The 22,388-nt window shown below is 41.5% G+C and overlaps 1 protein-coding gene across 1 annotated transcript in view; it reads left to right on the top strand.

Moving 5' to 3' along the window:
- ube2e1 (ubiquitin-conjugating enzyme E2E 1) overlaps positions 1–22,388 on the top strand; it is a 33,626-nt gene that overhangs the window by 5,687 nt on the left and 5,551 nt on the right. The window contains exons 3-5 of the mRNA XM_063010449.1: positions 3,196–3,246; positions 19,745–19,877; positions 21,076–21,223. Coding sequence (XP_062866519.1) covers positions 3,196–3,246; positions 19,745–19,877; positions 21,076–21,223 — 332 coding nt within the window. The remainder of the gene's footprint in view (positions 1–3,195; positions 3,247–19,744; positions 19,878–21,075; positions 21,224–22,388) is intronic.

Below are 22,388 nucleotides of genomic sequence, written 5' to 3'. Positions count from 1 at the left end.
GTTACACTTATCAGCCACTTTATTAGATTCACCCATCTTTTAGTTATGTTTATTGGACATTTTATGACCTACACCTGTCATGTATGTGCTTGTGGGTTGCTCTGTACACTTTATCTTGTACATGATTTGAAAGAGAGGCTCATAAATAGGTCTCTGCTAAATTCATGGGAAAATGTGCTTAGTTTCATAGACCTAGATTAAAAAACCAAAACAAAAAAAAACCCACACATGATAGAATAAATGGAAGCTAAAATACACAGCACAGCTACCTTAATAGTTAAATGTAAACCTAAAATTCATCCGTGTCTAGACACACTGACCACTGCATCCACTGAACTGGTTGTAAGTTTTCCAAACTTATGAACCCGAGTTGTGTAATTTTCGCTGCTTTAGACTTGTTCGTGTAACCAAGCGTCTTTAGAGTTTGCTAAGTTTATAAAGAAAGAAAGAAACTGTACATAGACAAACATCATATCAGGAGCTTTGTTCTTTTGAGGCACAGCACAGACTACACAGAGATGATCACGTGTGTAGAGAAGCACACTTTTCCATTGATTATGGAATCCCCAAAGGGACACAATGCACTCAATACGTAAACACCTACATCAAACATTGTCAGGACACTACACCACAGAAAAGTCTGTCACACTAACTTAATTTTCGTATGATTAGTAGGAACGCCGTATATTGCGCCTCACATTTCATACACTTTGCGAAAAAAATTTTTTAAATCGCTAAACCTTACATTTCGAATTTCAAAGCAAATTGCATTTTACATGGGAAACGGCTCCTTTTACGGTCCGTGACGCATTTTTCACGGCCGTGAATTAGGTAGGACCTTACATATAGAGCATCCACTGATCAGATGTTATTGGGTGCTAGACCATTCTCAGTGTAATGACACTAACATGGTAGTGATGTGATAGTATGGTGTGTTATGATGTAAGTGTATTAAGTACAGCTGCAGATCTTTTTTTTCCCCCCTAAATATGGTTCATATTTACTGGTCTCTTTATTAGGAACACATACCCTGTAAGTATAAAGTTAAAGACTTAAGCTGTTTTTCTGTTACTCTTACTCACAGCTTTAATTAGAACAAATCCATTTAATTCAGAATTGACATAAAGGTGTTAAAAATCCCCACAACACTGCTGTGTTTTTACCCTCATACTGGTACAAAACACAACCATGTCATTACCACTAGAGTGTCATTTCAGTGCTGAGAACGGCCCACTATCCACATAGTGGGTCAACAAGGGGCCTATTTGAGTCTCTTTTGAGTAATAGTTGTGGTAGAAGGATGTACAAACCAACCTGAGCAACAGCAGGCATAAAGTTAGTTCTTGTATACCTGCAAAGTGCATCCATATAGTAGGTGGTAGGGATGTCCCGATCACGTTTTTTTGTTCCCGATACCGATCCCGATTATTAATTTTGATCCCGATCCGATACCGATTCTCAAACGATACTTGTATTTTTTAGACATTGTCTAGATAAGAACTGGATAATACTGTTCACACTTCAAGTACATTACAATTATTCAAATTAATCCAGTGTATATGTTTAACAACTAAATAGCTCTGCAGTGCTGAAGGGAAAAATGCTGCATCCAAGCTATTGCTTAATGTTTTTGTATTTTTACAAAATCAATCAAAATGAGTGAGATAATTAGTTTTACTTTAAACTTTACATTCAAAGAAAAAAAATGAACAGAAAGCAGCTTAACTTGAATATAAGAAAAAAAGTTACTTAAAAGCATTACAGTAAAACCTGAATACCAAAATAAAATGGAAAGGCTCTTGTTATGAAGGAAAGCCAGTTCTTAAAGTGCTTGTATTGTGACAATGGTTTGATGGACGTTTGTACACGAAGTGAGTGTGTTTTGACCCTTTAGTCCTTCCATAGAACATGAAATAGCGTGCTTGACTCAACTGTCGGCTATTCGGTACCGTAACAGAAGTTAATAAAGTGTTCTGCTCCCGACAATATGTGAATATACTGTGCATTTATTTCTTTATTAAACGAGTGCATCACTACGTTGTTTTGTAAACCGGTGTGATCCTTAACTCGCACACACTCTCACACATGAACGCAGCTCTGCTCCCACCGCCTCGTGAAACGCTCACACTGCAGACGTTACACTTCACTGCTGGACTTGTTTTACTTTTCAATTTAAAGTATTTCCACACAGCGGACATGCTGACGTAACACAAAAGATCGGGATTAAGATCGGGATTAGTAAAGCCGATTCCGATCAATTAAAAAATGCCTTGATCGGCCCCGATCCCGATCTTTGAGATCGGATCGGGACATCCCTAGTAGGTGGTGCTTTAAAAAGGCCAACATATGTACAGAGTACGTGGGTAAACCTAATGAAAAGGCTGGTGAGTGTATGTATGTATAAGGCTTGTGTGGGGCGTGTCCGCTGTCTGACTAACAGAACTTATAACAAGTCAGACTATGAAAGGGTCATAAGAGGAAACATCTGTGGCAGTGGGTGAGGAAATAAGAATTTGAAATAGCAGTGGTGGGTAAACCCGCAGCCATCTGAAGATGCATTAAGCAGAATCTGAGGTCAAAGCGAAGTATTCTCTACGCTATTGAAATCATAAGTATTTGTTTATTTATTTGGCACTTTTTTCCATGGCATTGTTGGGGTACTAGATAATAGTGTCTTAGTAAGACAACAGCTGAAACAGTAATGGGGTCATACACAGTTCAACCCAAAAAATGTTTTCTCTTCAAGTATATAAAGGATTGTGGTGGAGTGCACTAACCTGCCAGATTTGTTTTATTTTTTGGGGTTTGTCACCACAGCTCAATGCAACTAGTGACCCTTCTTTTTAAGGGAAAGATCTCAACCATGCCAGTGAAAAATAGCTCCACACGCTCACACACACACACACATACACACACAGAGCATCCACCTGACACTTTTACTACAGGGGTCAAGCATTCTGGCCTGTACTGTTTTGTTGGTGTACCAAACACATGCTCTTGCCCACTTATCTACATCCTGAGGTTGCATCAGTAAATTACATGGAGTTGTTTGCTTCATTTACATACTGGCTTTAATTATATATATATAAAAAAATGATTTACATTATGGAAGGGCACTTGTTTTACGATGCAGCTTTACTACAGATGCAATGTCTTAGTCATTACTTAAGTGTTTTTGTTTGCTTGTTTGTTCAGAATTCAGAAGGAGCTAGCTGACATCATGCTGGATCCTCCGCCGAACTGCAGGTAGGTAAAATACCCTGGTGTCACTTGAGTCACTAAATATTACGTTTTAAACGTCTACTGGCTGTTGGCGTAACTTTTGACATTGCAATCTAAGGGACTTAAATAAAAAGACTTTGAATGGAGGCATATTGTTACATATGGCTGAGATGGATGGATGGATGGATGGATGGATGGATGGATGAATGGATGGATGAATGGATATCGGTGGATGGATCAGTGGATGGATGGGTGGATGGATTAAGATGTTTTGAAACAGCCCTTTTACTGCCGAAGCCCGGGATTAAACCATGGACCTTTTTTAGATCTTCAGTCTAACGCTCTCCTATCTGAGCTATTTCAGCTGCCAGTGGAAAAGCTGGAATACTGAAATAGGTAACGGATGTCTTTGAGAGGTATGATAAAAAAACAGTTTTAATTATCTGAAAAGGGGTCTAACAATATTTGACTTTAAAACTCTGATGAACCACAGGGAGATACATTACCTTTAAATGGAGGTAATTTGAAACAGGGGTGAATACACCCTAAAATTTGTCCAAGGGCTCAACGACTTCCAGGAGGTCACAGATCCCAGCGAAAAAACATCTAAAATGCTGCAAACACTGAAAGAAGAAATGATGGAACAAGTTCATGTTGTAGTTTCTATATGACTGTATTTGGCCACCGTTCAATTATGTTACTTCACCATTTTTACGTAATCCAAACTTTTCTTTTGGAACATGTTTAAGGTTTATATATGTCAGACGTCTCAGGGTTTCCTGAACTTGACTCAGTAGAACAAGCCTGCATCACAGTGAATTGTTGCAAATACGAATATTTCTGTTGATTATAAAATGCTCTGATGGTCATCTACACAGCGTGTACTGTTTTGTGTTATGGAAGCTGTGATGTGGGTGAACATGGACTGGATGATGGAATCTTGAGAGAAAAATGGATTTCATATCCAAACACAGATATGCATGGAATTTGGCATCACAATGTGCCAGAATATGATTTAAAGCTGTGTGCACTGTTATATTTTTCCCTCCTCCTCGTGATTGAATGGACTTGCTTGTGTGTTTCGGATCGTCGTCCTGCTGCGTAATCCAGCTGTGCTTAAGCTTTAGGTCACAAACTGATGGGTGGATAGAGCCAAATTTGTGTTTTGTTTGTCGAGTTTAGTAAAGGTAACTTCAGTGGCCTGCCCAAAGTCCTGTCTCCAACCCTACTGAACACCTTTGGGATGGATTGGAATGTCTGTTTTAAGCCAGGCCTTGTGATCCAACATCACACACTACAAACTCTAATCTTCATAAAAGTCTTTCCAGAAGAGTGGATGCTGTTATTGATACTGTGGGTTTAGGGGTTGTGGGGTGTTCACATATCTTTGCCCATATTGTATAGATGTTTATTACTGGGTATAAAAACAATGATAAAGCAGTTACCAGTTTCCTGGCATCAGTATTTCTGGTTCTATGTGCAGTTTCATTTCTGTTGCTAAAAACAGAGGGGGGAATATTTTTAGGAGCAAGCCTCCATGATTATGTCTGTTACCAACAATAACTGAACCCGATAGCCGAGATGTGCTGTGTCCATGCTGATGTAAGCAGTACGTTGTGTTTGCGTCTAGACCTTGTTGTGAGAATTGATTTCTCACTGAGAGCGGGTGTGGACGTGTGTCATGGTTCAAAACTATGACTCTTTTTTGCCACACCTAAAATCACACCTACATTCAGTTTCGATTTCGATTGCTCTGTATGTGTGTGTGCAGTATGTCCCGATTTTATTTTGTCACTGTCCCCATCTTTTACTGTTAGTTTAGCCATTTTCAATTTCCTGTACGTACACTGGTCGAGGAGGGATACAAACTAGCACTCGCCCCCTCCGAAACGTGTGAATTTGCCAGCCGCATCATTACACTGGCCAGTCACGCTATGCCCCATGTGGTCCTCCGCTATTTGTGCCGGCAACATGACCATGAATAAGAAGTTGCTAATGCAGCACCAATGTGGAGAATCCTTCATCACACAGCCAATCATGTCTGTTAAGCACTCAGCCACTAAGAATTTAATAACTTGAACTTGATGTGACTGCTGTGTCACCCGAACCATATTTGACCTTAAAAGTGTCTTGTCAGCTCTGAAATCAGTCAGCTTGACCTGCAGGTCATGTGACCATTCAGCTAAAACAGACACATTTTTCCCCTCCCTTTTCTCCCGATTTTTAGCATGTCCAATCTTCCTCTCTACTGGTGCTGACCCCCGCCCCTGATTGAGGAGAGCGAACTGACCCGACACATGTGCAGTAGCCGACTGCATTTTTTCACCTGCATGAGTTGAGTTCATATGCCATCAGCCTTGTGCACAGAGAGCCACACCCTGATCAACGCCTTATTCCTCTACTCTGTGCAAATGCCATTAATCAGCCAGCAGAGGTCATAATTGCATCAGTTATGAGGTCCTTATCCAACTCCCCACCCTGGATGAACAACAGCCAAACGTTGTTCACATAGTCGTCCAGCCCAGCCGGATGGCAGAGCTGAGATTCGATACGATGTATTTGAAATCCCAGCTCTGGTGTGCTAGTGTGTTTTACCGGCCATTAAAAACCTTCAATATGGAAATAGACTTGTCTTTGGGTATTCGCTTTGGTTGAGTGTGGTCTGTGAGCACCTGTTGCTTTTCTGGAGATGCATCAATGCAGTCATCTGGCCATACCATTTTTAGGTCCTTATTCTGTCCATATCTGCTGCAGTCAACACATCTACTTTGAATAGCTTCCATCAGCCCAACATTTAGTAATGCCTGGACATGATGGGGTGTGGTCCTAATGTTTTGCTTCATTGGTGTTAATGGCATAACATTTACATTTTCGGCATTTAGCAGGGGCTTTTTTTTTTTAAGTGACTTGCAGTACTTTGACTGTATATTGTCTAAGCAATTTAGGGTTAAGGGCCTTGCTTAAGGACCCAACAATGGCAACCTGGCAGTGGTGGGGCTTGAACAGTGACCTTTCAATTACTAGTCCAATACCTTGACCACTAGGCTACAGCTGCATAAGATCTTCTACAGTCAAGTATCTTCTACAAAAGTATGTGCTCTGATCATTTAGTCACAGGGAAAGAATCGGTGCAGAATTAATAAAATCACTGTGTTATGCTTGTCCCCTGCTAGGGTATTTATACTTCAGCAGTGTATTTACTCGGGTTCATTTCAGGCATTTCTAAATCTGCACGTTCCACAATATTTCCATTCTGACTGTGAAATAATTCATGCTGGTGGATTTTTACACTTGTTCAAGGGCTGAGGTCTGACCTGCTTAATCCCTCTGGATAACTGGGTTAAAAATACACACACGCACAGACATCTTTGACATAAGCGTCTAGGCCACAGACACCGTCTATTATTGGCAAAGTACATGTTGAGGTCTTGAGCTCCAGTGGTCTTGACCCTGTGTACACTTTGCTGGCTGCACCTTGCAGGCTTCACCTTACGCTCGTCTCTTTGATCGTATCCTGTACAGAGTTCATCTTTCATTTTTTCAGAGCCGCTTGCAAGTAAACGGTTTCCTGTTCACAGAAATCTGTGCTGTTAAAGGGGTGAAAATGTACCAGATGCTAATTCTGAATTCTGAATGTAAGCGATTTTGATCATTGTTTGGTGTCCTCAGCTGAGAAGATGAGATGAGCTGATGTGTGGTTGATTTTGAATCAGATAGTGGTGAGCACTTCTGTTGCTTTATGATCTTCCTTAGAGACAATATTCCATCTTCTGAGAAAAGTCTACCACCTTGGTAAAGTTACCAGTTGTCACAGGTTTCCCTGTGGGCCTTGGGAAAGGGTGTCCAAAGTTAAGGGTGCATTCACATGAGAAGCGGTAAAACTGCTTTTGCGCTGGCTGTGCCGTTGTTTCCTATGGAGTGATGCGGTGCTGCTTAGCTTGCCGCAACGCTCAAAGTTCACCTGATTGACCTTTGACCCAGTTTGCCACTGGGTCTTTTTTTAAAGCGCCTCCAGTGAGACGAACTGTTTCATATGATGTGATAAAATCAGTTCGGACAGTACAAACAATGCTTAATGTGAACAATGCTTAATGTGAACAAAACTTAACGTGACTTACTGTATTAAAACAACGGCCAAGGGGTTTCATTAGTGGAGAGAACTTATGAGCAGTTATAATTAAGAGAAGTTTCCCGTGTCATTCTTTTAGTACATTAAACCACATTAAGCTTTTTTTAACGATAAGTGTTTTAGACTCTCGGAAAAGCTGATTCTCACAATTTCTCAGAACCCCGAGCTATAACACTAAGTTTAAAAGTGAAACAGTGAGGAAAATAGAGCTAAACACAGAGACGTGTGGACACTTTGAAAGTGGATTTGTTATTTTCAGGCAAGTGCTCATTCGTGTCGTGGTGCCAAGCACTGAGCAAAGCTGCAGTTTGTGCTGAGGCTCTCGGGTTTGCCGCTTTTCATGTGAATGCACCCTAAGACTTGCAATTTTGTCAACCCCTTGGACTATCAACAATTTCTCAGAATTTACACTAGGGAAGGCCAAATCTGTCCTGTTCACCGAGTTCAGGTGTGCAACAGGTTTGATCACTGCAACAGTGGCTTCATGAATGGTCGAGGGACACTTCAGTCTAGTGTGTTCTGAAGTGTGGGGTGTTAAAGCTCCATGCAGGAATCCATCACTGCCTGGTGAAAAAAGAGCTCAAAACTTTAAACGTCAAAACCTCCAATCAGTGTTTTCTTGACCAGTATGGATGTCATGTCATGTAAAACATGCACTTTAGCGCATCCAATTTCTACCCGTCAATCATCCTCTCACTAATGCTGGTCCCTGCTCCTGATTGGGGAGGACGATGCTGCTCCACGCCCCCTCCGACACGTGTACAGCAATCGAACATCTTATCACCTACACTTGACGAGCGCAGTGCGGTACAGCGCTGTGTACGGAGAGCCACACCCTCTACCGCACTCCTCTCCCATCTCTGCGCAGGCGCCACCAACCAGCCAGCAGAGGTCGTAATCGCACTAGTCTGAGAGAGAGTCCCCCTCCGGCTTAATCCCGCCCCTATCTGAACAACAGGCCAATCGTTGTTCATGTGGCCGCTCAGCCTCAGCCGGATGGCAGAGCCGAGATTCGATACGATGTGTTCGAGATCTCAGCTCTGGTGAACAGTGTGTGTTTTTACCGCTGCGCCACCCGAGCGGCTGTAAAACACTTTTACAGAACAGCCTGGTTTCCCCTTCAGGTTCACTCTGTACCTCGTATTAATATGGCGTTCCTAATTAAGTGGCGAGTGTTTAGTTAGCCTCAGCACAAACACCCCCCACCCCTCCAAACTTCATGCTCAATTTCATTCCTTTGTGACCTGGATTCCACAAGCTGTTGCATGTGTGTCAGCATGTGTCAAAATCTCTCAGTGATCTTTCCATCACGGTTTTCTCTTCAGTGCTGTTTTGAGTAAACTGTTTGCTCAGTCGAGAGGAATTCCACAGCAGACACACCTCTACACTTCTGTTCCTGATCTTTTACTCTCTCTTTACCCTGTGCTTCATTCTTTTACTCCTCTTCAGCTTTATTCATTTTATTTTCCTGTTAGGACTTTTTTTTATTGTTTTTAAATGTCTCTCTGTGCTAGTAGGATCTATGTTGTTTTTTATTATTATTATTTTAGGCTTTTTTTCTGGTTCTAATTACCTCACTTATTTCCTTTCTCACTTCTTACTCACACTTTTGGCCTCCTCTACGTGTTTCTGTTTGCCGACTCTTTCCCAGAGTTTACCCTGCTAACTGTTTGTTGATCTTCCTTCTTTACCTCTTTACCTTTCTTTTGGCTTATTGTAGGGATGCCAATAATTAACCGGTTAACTGATTACTAAGAAAGACGGGCATTGTTTGATTAATGCTATTAATTACTGTACCGTTTTCTCTCGATTTTTAGTGCATCCAATTTTTACCCAATTGCATCATGCTTCCTCTCTACTGGTGCTGACTCCCGCCCCTGATTGAGGAGAGCGAACTGACACACGTCCCCTCCGAAACGTGTGCAGTAGCCGACTGCATTTTTTCACCTGCACCAACTGAGTTCATATGCGAATCGGCTCTGTGCACGGAGAGCCACACCCTGATCAACATTATTCCTCGACTCTGTGCAGACGCCAGCAGAGGTCATAATTGCATCAGTTATGAGGTCCCTCTCTGGCTCCCTAACCCTGTATGAACAACAGCCAATTGTTGTTCATATAGCCGCCCAGCCCAGCCGGATGGCAGAGCTGAGATTCGATAAGATGTATTCGAAATCCCAGCTCTGGTGTGCTAGCGTGTTTTACCGCTGCTCTACCTTAGCAGGCAATCACTCATTTTTATTCATTTCCAAAAGCTGATGCTTGGTTTCAATTTAGAGCACAACTACAGTCTGTAGCATCATTTGCAGTTTCTAATTCGAGTAGAAATGTTATTTCCTTTATATAATTTACATAATGGATGTAAATAAAATGTAAATAAAACAGTGAAGCTTCAGTGTAGACTGAATGCATGTTAAACTTAATCCAAGTGGATATTTAGCATCCTGCCCCAGTTTAGAGGTTTAGAGGCTTATAATACTGAGCAACTGCATATTTCCATTTACATTAACATTTATCAGATGTTTTTATTGAGAGCGACTTACAATTACGACTGAATTCAGTTGGAGCAACTGAAGTGTAAGGGCCTTGTTCAGGGGCCCAACAGTGGCAACCTGTTGAGGTTTGAACTGGCAACCTTATTTAATTTAATTGTCCAATACCTTAACTGCTGAGCTATCCTAATAAAGCTATTCTCTCATGAGTAGCATGTTTAGTCAGCGGGTGCTTGGGTGGTGCGGTGGTAAATGGTGCCAGCCCACTACAGATGGGATTTAGGGTTTGAATCCCCAGTGGTGCTGTCGGCGTCTAGACACAGACGTGATAGACCTCCTCTTTAAGACATAACCACAGCACCACAATGGATTAGAATCCTGTCCCAGGTAACTAAGGAAAGCCAGAACCACCACAACCCTGACCCGGGATAAATCTACATTCTGAACGCTGAACTGGTTTTGTTTACTGTGTTTCTGTTCATCTCACTGCTCTACATTACTGCCACGTTCACAACATCACGCTGTTTATTAACCTGTGAAGCATGAAGGCTTGATATAAAACTGTGATGTGTTTTACATTTTAATGGGTCGCTTTAAACTTCCCGCTTACCAGTTAACAGAAATTGGCAACATTTGTTTCCCTTGTTTTAGGTTATTTATCTCTGTGCTTCCCCTTTCTTGTTTGCTATTTTCTCTTGTATCATTCCTTTTACACTTCTCTTTATTTTATTTTTTATTTCTATTTTCTCTTTTTTTTTCTTTTCTATTTTACACGATTCATTTGCGCTTTATTCCTTTCTTTGTCTTTCTTGTTACTTGCTGCTCACTAGACTTTGAAGTATGTTCTGGGTGGAATTTGTGCCCATTTACTTAAAAGAACATTTGTATTGCTGGGCACTGATGTTGGTTAAGAGCATCAACTGATGTTCCAGTTCAATTCAAAGCTGTTCAGTGGGACTGAGGTCAGGGCTCTGTGCAGGCTGGAGTTTCTTTAAACCAAGCTTTTCTTCACAGGGGACAATAATGCTGGACCAGAAAAAGGTCTTACCTAAACTGCTGCTCCAAAGTTAGAAGAATATAATTTCCTGTATATAATCGACTTTCTAGGGATGTATCCATGCACCACAAGACAGTTAAAAATGAACCAACGATTCGAATTGGTTATTTATTTAAGATAATAATCGATATTCACTTTAAACAGCAGAGGGGCACTGGTGCTATTCACCTCGCCTGGTTGACGTCACTACAGGGTTGCCAGGTTTGAAATTTTTCAGCCAAATTTATTTATGTGAGGATACTTTCTTTATTTGTATTATTCATTTAGGATTTGTATTAAAATTTCATTTGAGTTTGTACCTACCTCAGATAAAAGGGTATTCATTATTTTGATAAATAAAAGATAAGCACAAATACAGTATTTTTTTTTTCTTTATGCATTTTCTCCCTCTTTAGCGCATCCAATTGCCCGATTGCGTCATGCTTCCTTTCCACCAATGCCGATCCCCACCCTGATTGAGGAGAACGAAGCTAACCTGACACGTGGGCTTCATGCCGTATGCATCTTATCACCCACACTTTGCCGAGTGCAGTGCAGCTCAGTGTTGTCTACGGAGAGACACACCCTGATCAGCGCACTCTTTTCCCCGCCTCTGTGCAGGCGCCATCAATCAGCCAGCAGAGGTCGTAATTGCACCAGTCATGAGAGAGAGACCCTATCCGGCTTAGTCCCGCCCATATCTGAACAACAGGCCAATCGTTGTTCATGTGGCCGCTCAGCCTTAGACGGCAGGCAGAGCTGAGATTCGATACGATGTATTCGAGATCCCAGCTCTGGTTCGAGTGAGTGTTTTTACCGCCTGAGCAGCCACAAATATAGTATTTTATTAGATTTTCTTAAAAAGAGAAATAATAAAAGGAAATTGTCATCATTTGTCTTCAATTTAATTTTGTTTAAAAAAAATCAAGAAAAGATCGTATCGTGAACCCAGTATCGTGAACCGTATCGCATTGTGGTTTGAGTGTATCGTTACATCCCTAGCATTTGCTGTGGCTAGAACACGTGAATTCACTAATTAAAAAGGTTCTCCCAGTAATCTTTCTCTTTTGTGTTTATTGTTTTTCCTAATTGTTTTTTCCTCTCTTGCTTCTGCTTCTGCTTTTTCCGGTCCTCCCTTGTTCTCTTCTCCTCTGTGAGGATTTTGGCTAATGGGTGTCAGTCACACGTTTGGGATTCCTCAAATGCCAGCACTGCCTGCAGACTGCCTAAGTGCTCCAGGGCTGAATGAGCCACACCAGGCACTGCTCTAATTACCCAGCTTTAACCCTTTTATCACTGAGCGTGTATAAAATGCACAGAATAATCAGAAGGTTACAGAACGAGTTTATCAACCATCAGGATTTCTCAGATTTCTGTGTTAACCTGTAACGTTTACATTTACATTTTCAGCATTTAGCAGATGCTTTTATCCAAAGCGACTTACAGTTATGACTAAACCTGATTTTAAGCAGTTGAGGGTTGCTCAGGGGCCCAACAGTGGCAACTTGGTGGTGGTGGTGGTGGTGGGGCTTAAACTGGCAACCTTCTGATTACTAGTCCAGTACCTTGACCACTGAGCTATCACTGCCCTCAGCCCTTAGCCGTTTAGCAGCATCTGTACCTTTCACAAGATGTAAGATAATTTATTATTGATATTAGGAGTTTAGCGGCATGTTTTACACACTTCGGTTACATTAATGACAGGAATGGTAGTTACTGGTTACACATAATTCATCAGTTCAGGTTTTTAATGCCAAATACAGTCGTGGGCTCCCAGAGAAAACCCACACAGATGCAGGGAGAACATGCAAACTCCACACAGAAAAGACCCGGACCGCTCCACCTGGGAATCGAACCCAGGACCTTCTTGCTGTGAGGCGACAGTGCTTCCCACCAAGCCACTGTGCTTCCCCAAGATAATACTAAACTATTTTACACAGAGATGCATTCATTATGCATTTTCCACTTTATAAGGAACACCACTCTTTGTGGCACGTATTGGGCAGCACGGGGGCTTGGTGGGTAGCACTGTCGCCTTACAGCAAGAAGGTCTTGGGTTTGGTTCCCAGGTGGGCGGTCCAGGTCCTTTCTGTGTGGAGTTTGCGTGTTCTCCTAATGTCTGTGGATTTCCTCCGGGAGCTCCGGTTTCCTCCCACAGTCCGAAAACATGCAAGTGAGGTGAATTGGAGATACTAAATTGTCCTTGACTGTGTTTGACATTAAAGACTTGATCATCTGATGAATCTTGTGTAACAAGTAACTACCGTGTCTGTCATGAATGTAACCAATGTTTGTTTGTTTATTAGGATTTTAACGTCATGTTTTACACTTTGGTTACATTCATGACAGGAACGGTAGTCACTCATTACACATGATTTATCAGTTCACAAGGTTATATCGAACACAGTCATGGACAATTTAGTGTCTCCAATTCACCTCACTTGAACGTCTTTGGATTGTGGAAGGAAACCGGAGCACCCGGAGGAAACCCACACGGACACGGGGAGAACATGCAAACTCCACACATAAAGGACCTGGACTGCCCCACCTGGGGATCGAACCCAGGACCTTCTTGCTGTGAGGCGACAGTGCTACCCACTTAGCCACCAAAGCCCAACCAAAGTGTACAAAAACATGATATAAAAATCCTAATAAAGTAAATAAATTAAACTTTTATGTGGGAAAGTCAAAGCAGATCAGCAGTTTTGTAAATACTTAAAGGAGCCTTTATAGCAAGCTTAATGCCACTGTCGGAATACATTATTATTCTGATGTTTGATGTTAACATCACATGATGCCCTTGACCCTTGTCTGTGTGATTTCTAGATCAATGGAACAATCTTGAATTAATATGCTTTAATTAGCATAAGTAATAAGCCCTGCAATGGATTGACTCCCTGTCCAGGGTATGGACAGAAAGAATTAAAGTGTATGGAAAACATAAGTCGTCTGTATTCTTTTACAGCTCATGTCAGTGGGTCAGTAGACATCGCGGTCAGTTTCACTCCTGCCTTTGTTTCCTCAGACACGACCAGACTGCTCTGTAGAGCAGTGCTGGCTCTGCTGTTTTGACCTGGCGCATTAGATCACCGTGCCACCTGAGCGCCCCTTTTTTTAGTCTTTTTCAGACGCTCTCCTTCTGATTTCATTACTAATAAATTCTGTGTTATCCCTGAAAGGCGTTCAGCCTACAGATGAGAGCAGTTTTTTCTATAGCCTGTCACTTGAGATTTGAGAGAATTGCATCAGTAATTCTGTGTAATCAGCTGTGAGGCTGCCAGGCGAAGTGTTAAATGTATTTTGAGACCTGTACTCAGCCATGGGTGGGTGATTGGCACAAAGTGACACTGCATCTAATAAACCGTTACACAAATCAAAATAAAACCTTCCGGAAAGTGCCTGAATATAGCAAACAGCATTAGCCAGATGGTTTAGTTGGTTAGAAGTGTAATAAATGTTATGAATAATGATCATGAGAATACATGCCACACATGGCTTTTGTCTGACATTTGTGAAGGCAGTTGAACTGTTTTTATTTGAGGCATAAATTGAAGTACCTGCTTGATTTAACAGCTCTACAGTTATACCAGCTTCCAAAAGATCAACCATTACAGGAATGAATAACTACAAGGTTGTTCTAACCTCTGTAGACATGAAATTCTTTAAAAATAATTTTATTTATATAAATACATTTCAAACATCCTCTTTGACCCACGGCAGTTTGTGTATCAAGCCGATGGTTTTGTTGATGATCCAGTAAGCAGTTGTGCCCCATAAGGATCTTTCTACATTCTCTCTGTCTCCATGTTGCTATTTTCACTATACACCTATGACCGCATCTCCCTGATCCACCTGTCAAAGTTCTGAGTTCATGGAATACACCAGTATTGGCGTTATCCACGATGGTGACAAGTCTTCTTACACGCCAGGAGGTTGAACAGTTGCTCCTCTGGTTCAGTTCCACCAGTTTAAAGATTAAAAAGACTAATAACAGTGGTAATAACAGTGGTCTTTGGCTGACATCTTCAGCTTTGCCAGCCCTAACCATTCCAATGCCTGGGGTGGGTTGGAAAAGAAACCATCAAATCCATCACATTAAGATTCCAGCACAGCAGAGTCCAGCATGCCACAGTAGCTGCTGGTACAGGGCTATCATGGAATCAGTAATCACCACCTCAATTATAGTCTGAAACAGCTTTGCCACTAATCATAATGCTCACAAATTACAGCGCATCACTCGTCCTGCAGGGATAAAAAAACATTAGTGTTAATCTTCCTAACATGCAGGAATCATGCAGGATCATTTGTGGAGACCGCTCATACAGGGTCGCCACCTGTTTCAACTTTTTTTACTTTGACATGTGCTACAGTCTGAAAAAGGATAAAGATCCAACATCGACAGTAATCAAATCTTTTAGTGTGAGACTATAAGGATTTTATTTTTGTCTTTTGATTAATCCACTGACTATCCACTTACTAAATAACTGAAAAGACAAAAACGTGTTATAAAAGTTTGAGGGAGTACACCATTTTATTACAGTTGCTGCAAGAAATTACTTACATTTCCCAGACTTCTTTGCACTGCTTTCTTTATCCCTCACAAGATGGTGAAAATCCATCCAGTTTTTTACTATTTCATGAATACACAATGGTGGGAGCCGCTCAGGTGGCGCAGCGGTAAAACATGCTAGCACATCAGAGCTGGGATTTTGAATACATAGTATCGAATCTCAGCTCTGCTTATCCTGTAGGCTGGGTGGCTACATGCTGGCTAATTGATAGTTCGGGAATAATGCGTTGACCAGGGTGTGGCTCTCTGTGCACAATGCTGATCCGCTTATGACCTCACCTTGTGCAGGTGAAAAGATGCAGTCGGTACTGCACACGTGTCGGAGGGGGCGTGTGTCAGTTGCAAAGCTCCTCAGTCAGCAGTGGAGGGTTGTATTGGTAGAGGTGTAGCGTAACGCAATTACGGTAATTGGATACAACTAGATTGGGGGAGAAGATTGGGGGAGAAAATTTGGGGGGGGGGTCGAAGAAAAAGAAAAAAACACAATGGTGGGGATTTTGGTGTAGGGAGTTTGGTTAAAAACATTTTTTACCAGTTTTTTTTTATATTAACAAATTCCACTGAAAGTGTAAAGAGAACCCAAACTACCAAACAACCTACCGGTCCAGTGAGCACCATTTGCACAAAATTTAAATGGAGTTTAGACGTTTTAACACTGTACTTTGGTCAATGAGACATTTAAACACAGAAGCCTTGGCACTATACAGAGGCAGTCGAGACAAGTCTGCTATACTGGACACCAATCGAGCGTCCTTCGTATCTCACTAATGCTTTATTTATTAATAACACGCAAATGCAAGTACTGTTCAGCTAACACAGCCAACACAGCACTTAACAGTTAATTATGGGGTGTCGGTTGTATTTTATTCTGTATTTCTCCACAACGGCTGTGTGTAGCAAATTACAAAACTTTAATGCTTTTTGTCAGGCATTGAGAAAACAGCTGGTCGTTTATGCTAGTGCAAGTCAAGTGAGTGTGAAATAGATACCATGGTGTCATCTGCTTGTGTTCATGTAATATAGTCTCAGAAATGGCTTTGGGATTACACAAAGTCTTGAAAATGACATTTGAAAATAGCTAAACGTGACTTTTCTGAGCCACTCAGGTGGCGCAGCTGTAAAAACACACGCTGGGATCTCGACTACATCGTATCGAGTCTCAGCTCTGCCTGCCGGCTGGGCTGAGCAGCCACGTGAACAACGATTGTCCTGTTGTTCAGATAGGGGTGGAATATTAAAAAGAGGACGTTCTCATGCAGTGAGACTAATGCAATTACTACCTCTGCTGGCTGATTGATGGTGCCTGCACAGAGGTGGGGAAAAGAGTGTGCTGATCAGGGTGTGTCTCTCCGTACACAGTGCTGATCCACACTGCACTCGTCAAAGTGTGGGTGATAAAATGCATACGGCTGCTGCCCACGTGTCGGAGGGGGCGTGGGTTAGCTTCGTTCTCCTCAATCAGAGCAGGGATCGGCATTGGTGGAGAGGAAGCATGACGCAATCGGGCAGCTGAAAGGGAAAAAAAGAGGAGAAAATGCAAAAACTATATATATATATAAACATGACTTCCTTGATGATGATGAATGTATATCTGTAATCAGATTTCATCAAAACAAAATTTGTGTTTTGTTATAAAATATTTGTAACTTTCATTTTGCATACTGGGGCGCTTAGTATTAGTAGTCAATTGACAGGGAGACAGTCAATATTAGTAGTATTCTACTGCTAGGATTCAGGATTGAGATGCCCAGCTGTGCTGTCGGTCAGCCGGTTGTCTACATACTTAAATGATTGGCTCTGTCTGAGGAGCATCGTATGACTGCGATGGATTGCAGTCCTGTCCGGGGTGTGTTACTGTATTGCACTCAGCAATTACAGGGAAGTCAGACCCACCACGACCCTAACCAGGATGAAGCACTTAATATGTAAATAAGGGAAATATTTAGATAATGTTCTGTGCATTAAAAAAAAACTCCTGCTGCATGAATTGGGGTTGTGGTGGAGTCACGGAAATATGGAGTGCTTTAAATTGGGTCACAAAGAAACACAAGCCTGTGCTAATGCTTCATTAAATATCAAAAGTGGTTTTCACAGCTGTTTCTCAGACACGAAGAAACATACGCTTTGAACAAGTTATTTAAATGAGTGACTGTAAGTGAGGTTCCTTACTCGTGTGTGTGTGTTTCTGTTTCTCAGTAGATCTGTTGTGCTTATTTCTTAAATGCATGTCAAGGGCTGTGGTGTGTGTGTGTGTAATGGGGGTGGTAACTTAAAAAAGCTCATGTTAGTTTCAAGCACAAACCTCAGTCAGTAATGCTTTATATTTACATAACCCAGTGGAGTGCTGTGGCTTTTTACACAGTTAAATAACTGTTGAAGCTGTACAGCAGCCTTTATTCAGCAGCGTTTTCTTTTATTAGGCACTATATGGCCATACAGGATGTGGTCACCCCTCCAAAGGTGGTCAGTTAGTCACTACAATCCATCGTTTTACACTTGTCAGAGGAGAAGGATGCTGTGCAACTGCCAGAGGTCGGCACAGTGCATAGAGAATTAGGTAAATTGAGAATATTCAAATTGGAATGATTCAAAAAAGGACAGAAAAGTGGTGCAGTGAGCCACAGGTTGCAATTTACAAAGGACTCGCATGGTTGGTGTTCCATGAAATACTTAAGAATAGAAGAATACATATACATGTGTATAGTACAGTGTAATTGTGTTTGGAAGCTGGGGTTGGAGCACAGGTTCAGCCAAAAGACAGGGTTAGGAGCCTTAATCAAGGGCCCCACAGTGGCTCCATAGCAGAGGTTGGATTTAAATAATTTTACATTTACATTGTCGGCATTTAGGAGACACTTTTATCCAAAGCGACTTACAGTAGTGTGACAGTATACAGTCTAAGCATTTAAGGGTCCAACGGTGGCAACCTGGCAATAGTGGAGCTTGATCCAGGGACTTTCCAATTACTAGTCCAGTACCTTAGCCAATAGGCTACAATTGATAGCCCAAAGCTCTACCCACTAGACTATAACTGTCCTCTTAAAATGAAAGCATATAAACACAAAATAAAGTGCTTCAGAAATGCACTCGCTCTGAACACTTCAGCCCAAATTTTCCAGATGGTCAGCAGGGTTGTAATCTGGTGACTGTCACAGCCGCAGCATATGATCTAATCCCTCTCATGCCCATGAAACCATTTTAAACCCCTTATATGCTGTGAATTTTCATGATGGATGAGCACACACCCTCCCATCCTATAGAAATGTTACATCCTATTAATCAGCTAATCAGTCAGAATAACTGCAAAATGCCCCTAATGGCAAAACTGAGCTTCTTCTCTTGGTATACGCCACACATGCAGTTCAAATGAAAGTGATTTCTAGCCCTGCTTTAGTAAAAAAAAGCCTCTCTTCAAATTATTTAGATCTTGCCCTCTTGACCCATTCTTTTATTACACTTTTTCTGCATTTGTTTGTTTTTGTATACCCTCTCAGCATCATATTCCTCCTAATTTCACCTATCCAGATGTTACAGCATATTACGTTTCATAAAGAGTGTAACTCGCACCCTGTGTTGCAGAACATTCCAGCAAAATGCATTTAAACTCATACCATTCTCATGGTATACGCCCCACATGCAGTCACCCTGTTTAAATGATTGTCAGTTGTGCTGTCTTTTTGACTGAAGCTCCTGCCATGTGCCTCAGTAGTAAAAGTGCTTTTAAAGTAATTTATACTTTTCTTCTGGTAGTCTTGAGTCATTATTTTAATATAGACTGCAATTACCCAAGAATTCTATTGTTTTACATACGTTACCTCTGTGTTACGCCTCCAGATGTTACAGTGCAATTAACAGGTGTTAGCTCACACCCTGGTGAAAATGCTGGCGTGTCCAACTAATCATTTTCATAGGGTTAAGTGAATTTCCTCGAAGGGATTCCCTCAGATTCCCTCTGAAAGTGAACCTTGAATTTCATTTGTGTATCATATTTTGTTCTAACTTATCCTACACCCATAATGCCCACTGGAGCCACCGGAGTTCCTTCACACCAAATTCATTGAATCACGACTACATGATACTCTCTTTTTGTCTTTAAAGGAACACAGTCATGCTGGAATAGCCGATGGTTTCTTTAAATGATTCCCTCAGTTTTTATTTAAAATAGACCTGGCTGAAACACCTGAATTCCTAAGTCGGGGTTCTTTTATTTAATACACCCTCAGATGTACACCCTGACACTCATACTAATGATTATTATTCTGAAATCCTGACTGTATTTCTGGTGTGTGTTTCAGTGCCGGTCCAAAAGGAGACAACATCTATGAGTGGAGGTCCACCATCCTGGGTCCTCCAGGCTCTGTGTATGAGGGAGGGGTCTTCTTCCTTGACATTGCCTTCACTCCAGACTACCCCTTCAAACCTCCTAAGGTAAGCTGGCCTTTTTTTAAACATCTCTATGTTTGTTGGAGGTGCTGTGTGCCAGTCTGTGGTCACTTTCAGCTAGTGTGGATGATGTGCATGAGGTGGTGGGTGTGGGTTTGTTTGTTTGTGTGTGTGTGTGCCATTTTAAGGCTTGCCTGTCTTACCATCTTTATGCTGATGTAAGATTATTGGGTGTTTATGCTGTTATAACTGCTTTCTGTAGGAGGCTTTTCTTCCTGACAGGCTGTTCTGTCTTGCCCCTCAATTTCTCCACCCTGGACTAAATTCTAGACTTGACTTGTGAAGATGTATTGTGTTGTGACGAATGATCCATGGACCAATGCCCATGATGAACGAGTTTGAGCGGTTCTGCATTAGGTTTGATCCAAATACTACAAAGGAAGGAGGGGGCGGAATACTAGATGGTATCATTATAATATTTTGGTTCATAGTTAATGGCCTTGGAAAGAGTTTTACTGCTACTTACTGGTCAGCTTTATACAGCAGTTGAAGCAAAAGAATACAGCTATGAACAGTGGTAGCTCAGTGGTTAAAGTTCTTAACTTATGATCAGAAGGTTGTTTGTTCAAGCCCCACCATTGCCATATTGTTATTGTTGGGTCCTTGAATAAGGCCCTTGTCCCTCAATTTGCTTGTGTTGTTTTAATCAGGATTGTTAGTTGCTCTGGATAAAGCATCTGTGGCGGCACAGTGGCTTGTTGCCTCACAGCAAGAAGGTCCTGGGTTTGATTTCCAGGTGGAGTGGTCAGGGTCCTTTCTGTGTGAAGTTTGCATGTTCTTCCCGTGTCTGTGTGGGTTTCCTCCCAAAGTCCAAAGACATGCAAGTGAGGTGTATTGGAGATACAAAATTGTCCATGACTGTTTGACATTAAAGACGTGAACTGATGAATCTTGTGTAATGAGTAACTGCCTGTTCTGTCATGAATGTAACCAAAGTGTGTAAAACATGATGTTAAAATCCTAATACATAAATAAATAAATGTCACAGTAAATGTTGTTTTGGGATTGCATCATGTGGGTTTTAATTTAAAATCAAGAAAATTAGATCTAATTTAGACACAAGGGGGTTGCCCTAATCGGCAGCCAAACTGAAGCTATTTATATTGTTGTGGTGTCTCTCTGACATCACAGCACCTCTGCATATCTGCCCTCTACCGGCTAACAGTATCTGATCTCCCCCCAGGTGACGTTCCGTACCAGGATCTATCACTGCAACATCAACAGTCAGGGCGTCATCTGCCTAGATATCCTGAAGGACAACTGGAGCCCGGCGCTCACTATCTCCAAGGTTCTACTGTCCATCTGCTCCCTCCTAACAGACTGCAACCCTGGTAAGAAACGACCCTAGTGCAGTCGTCATTTACAATTCCCTGCAGTGTCTGTTAGAGGAAAATGAAGAATATATGAAGAGGGTGCAGTGGGTCACAATAAAATAAATTAGCACCAGTCAAACACTGTCATGAGCTGTGTTCAAAACCACATACTGTAAGAACCAGGCTTGTGTTAAATGATTTCGTCTTTCCAACACTTTCCAATCTCACGCTTTCACAATACTCAGCAATGTTGACTGATTGCATATGTAAGCAAATTATTAAATAGTTAACTGTATTGCCTGGGAGTTGTACTTATAGAAAGTGTTTCAAGTGCATAACTAGACAGTACAACAGTAGTCCAAAACTACAAACGGTGTGAGAATGCAGGCAGTGCAGCCAGCATACTGTATATTACACAGTTGGCAGGGTGCCAGACAGTAGTTGAGACTACAGTCCAAGCCGAATTGAATTACATCCATTAAGATATTCAAGCCAGTTTTTGATAGGTTACATAAAATAAATAATTGTGCAGCAAAACTTTTTTTTTCTCTTCTGAATCTGTGTACCAACTATTAAATTAAACCTAATAAACTAATAACAGTCTAGGGCAGGTGGAACACCTTTTATTATATATAGACATATCAAAACCGTAACCTTCTGACTGACAGCCCAAAGCTGTCCTAACTAGATGACCACTTCTAAATTTAGCCTAATCTAATTACAATACACTGAGCGTTTTATTCACAGTGGTATGAAATTAACACCTCACGGGTTCGATCACCGGGCGGGGCGGTCCGGGTTTTTTCTGTGTGGAGTGTGTATGTTCTCCCCGTGTCTGTCTGGGTTTCCTCCGGAAGCTCTGGTTTTCTCCCACAGTCTAAAGACGTGCAAGTGAGGTGAATTGAAGATACAAAATTGTCCATGACTGTGTTTGACATTAAAAACTTGTGTAATGAGTAACTACTGTTTCTGTCATGAATGTAACCAAAGAGTGTAAAACATGATGTTAAAATCCTAATAAATAGTAAATAATGTTCATGAAGTCATGCAGAGGTTATACAGCCACCAGTAGATGAACAGATGAAGCCACTTTCTGTGCCATAATAGTCATCATGTGATGCAGTAGAACCAATCACAGATGGTAGCTTAGTGGTTAAAGGACAGATCTAGTAATCAGAAGATT

The sequence above is a fragment of the Trichomycterus rosablanca genome, chromosome 2 (genome assembly GCF_030014385.1).
Source record: "Trichomycterus rosablanca isolate fTriRos1 chromosome 2, fTriRos1.hap1, whole genome shotgun sequence".
In the NCBI taxonomy this organism is placed as follows: domain Eukaryota; kingdom Metazoa; phylum Chordata; class Actinopteri; order Siluriformes; family Trichomycteridae; genus Trichomycterus; species Trichomycterus rosablanca.
The sequence above is the reverse complement of the archived record's forward strand: the minus strand, read 5'-3'. Positions and strand labels throughout refer to the sequence as shown.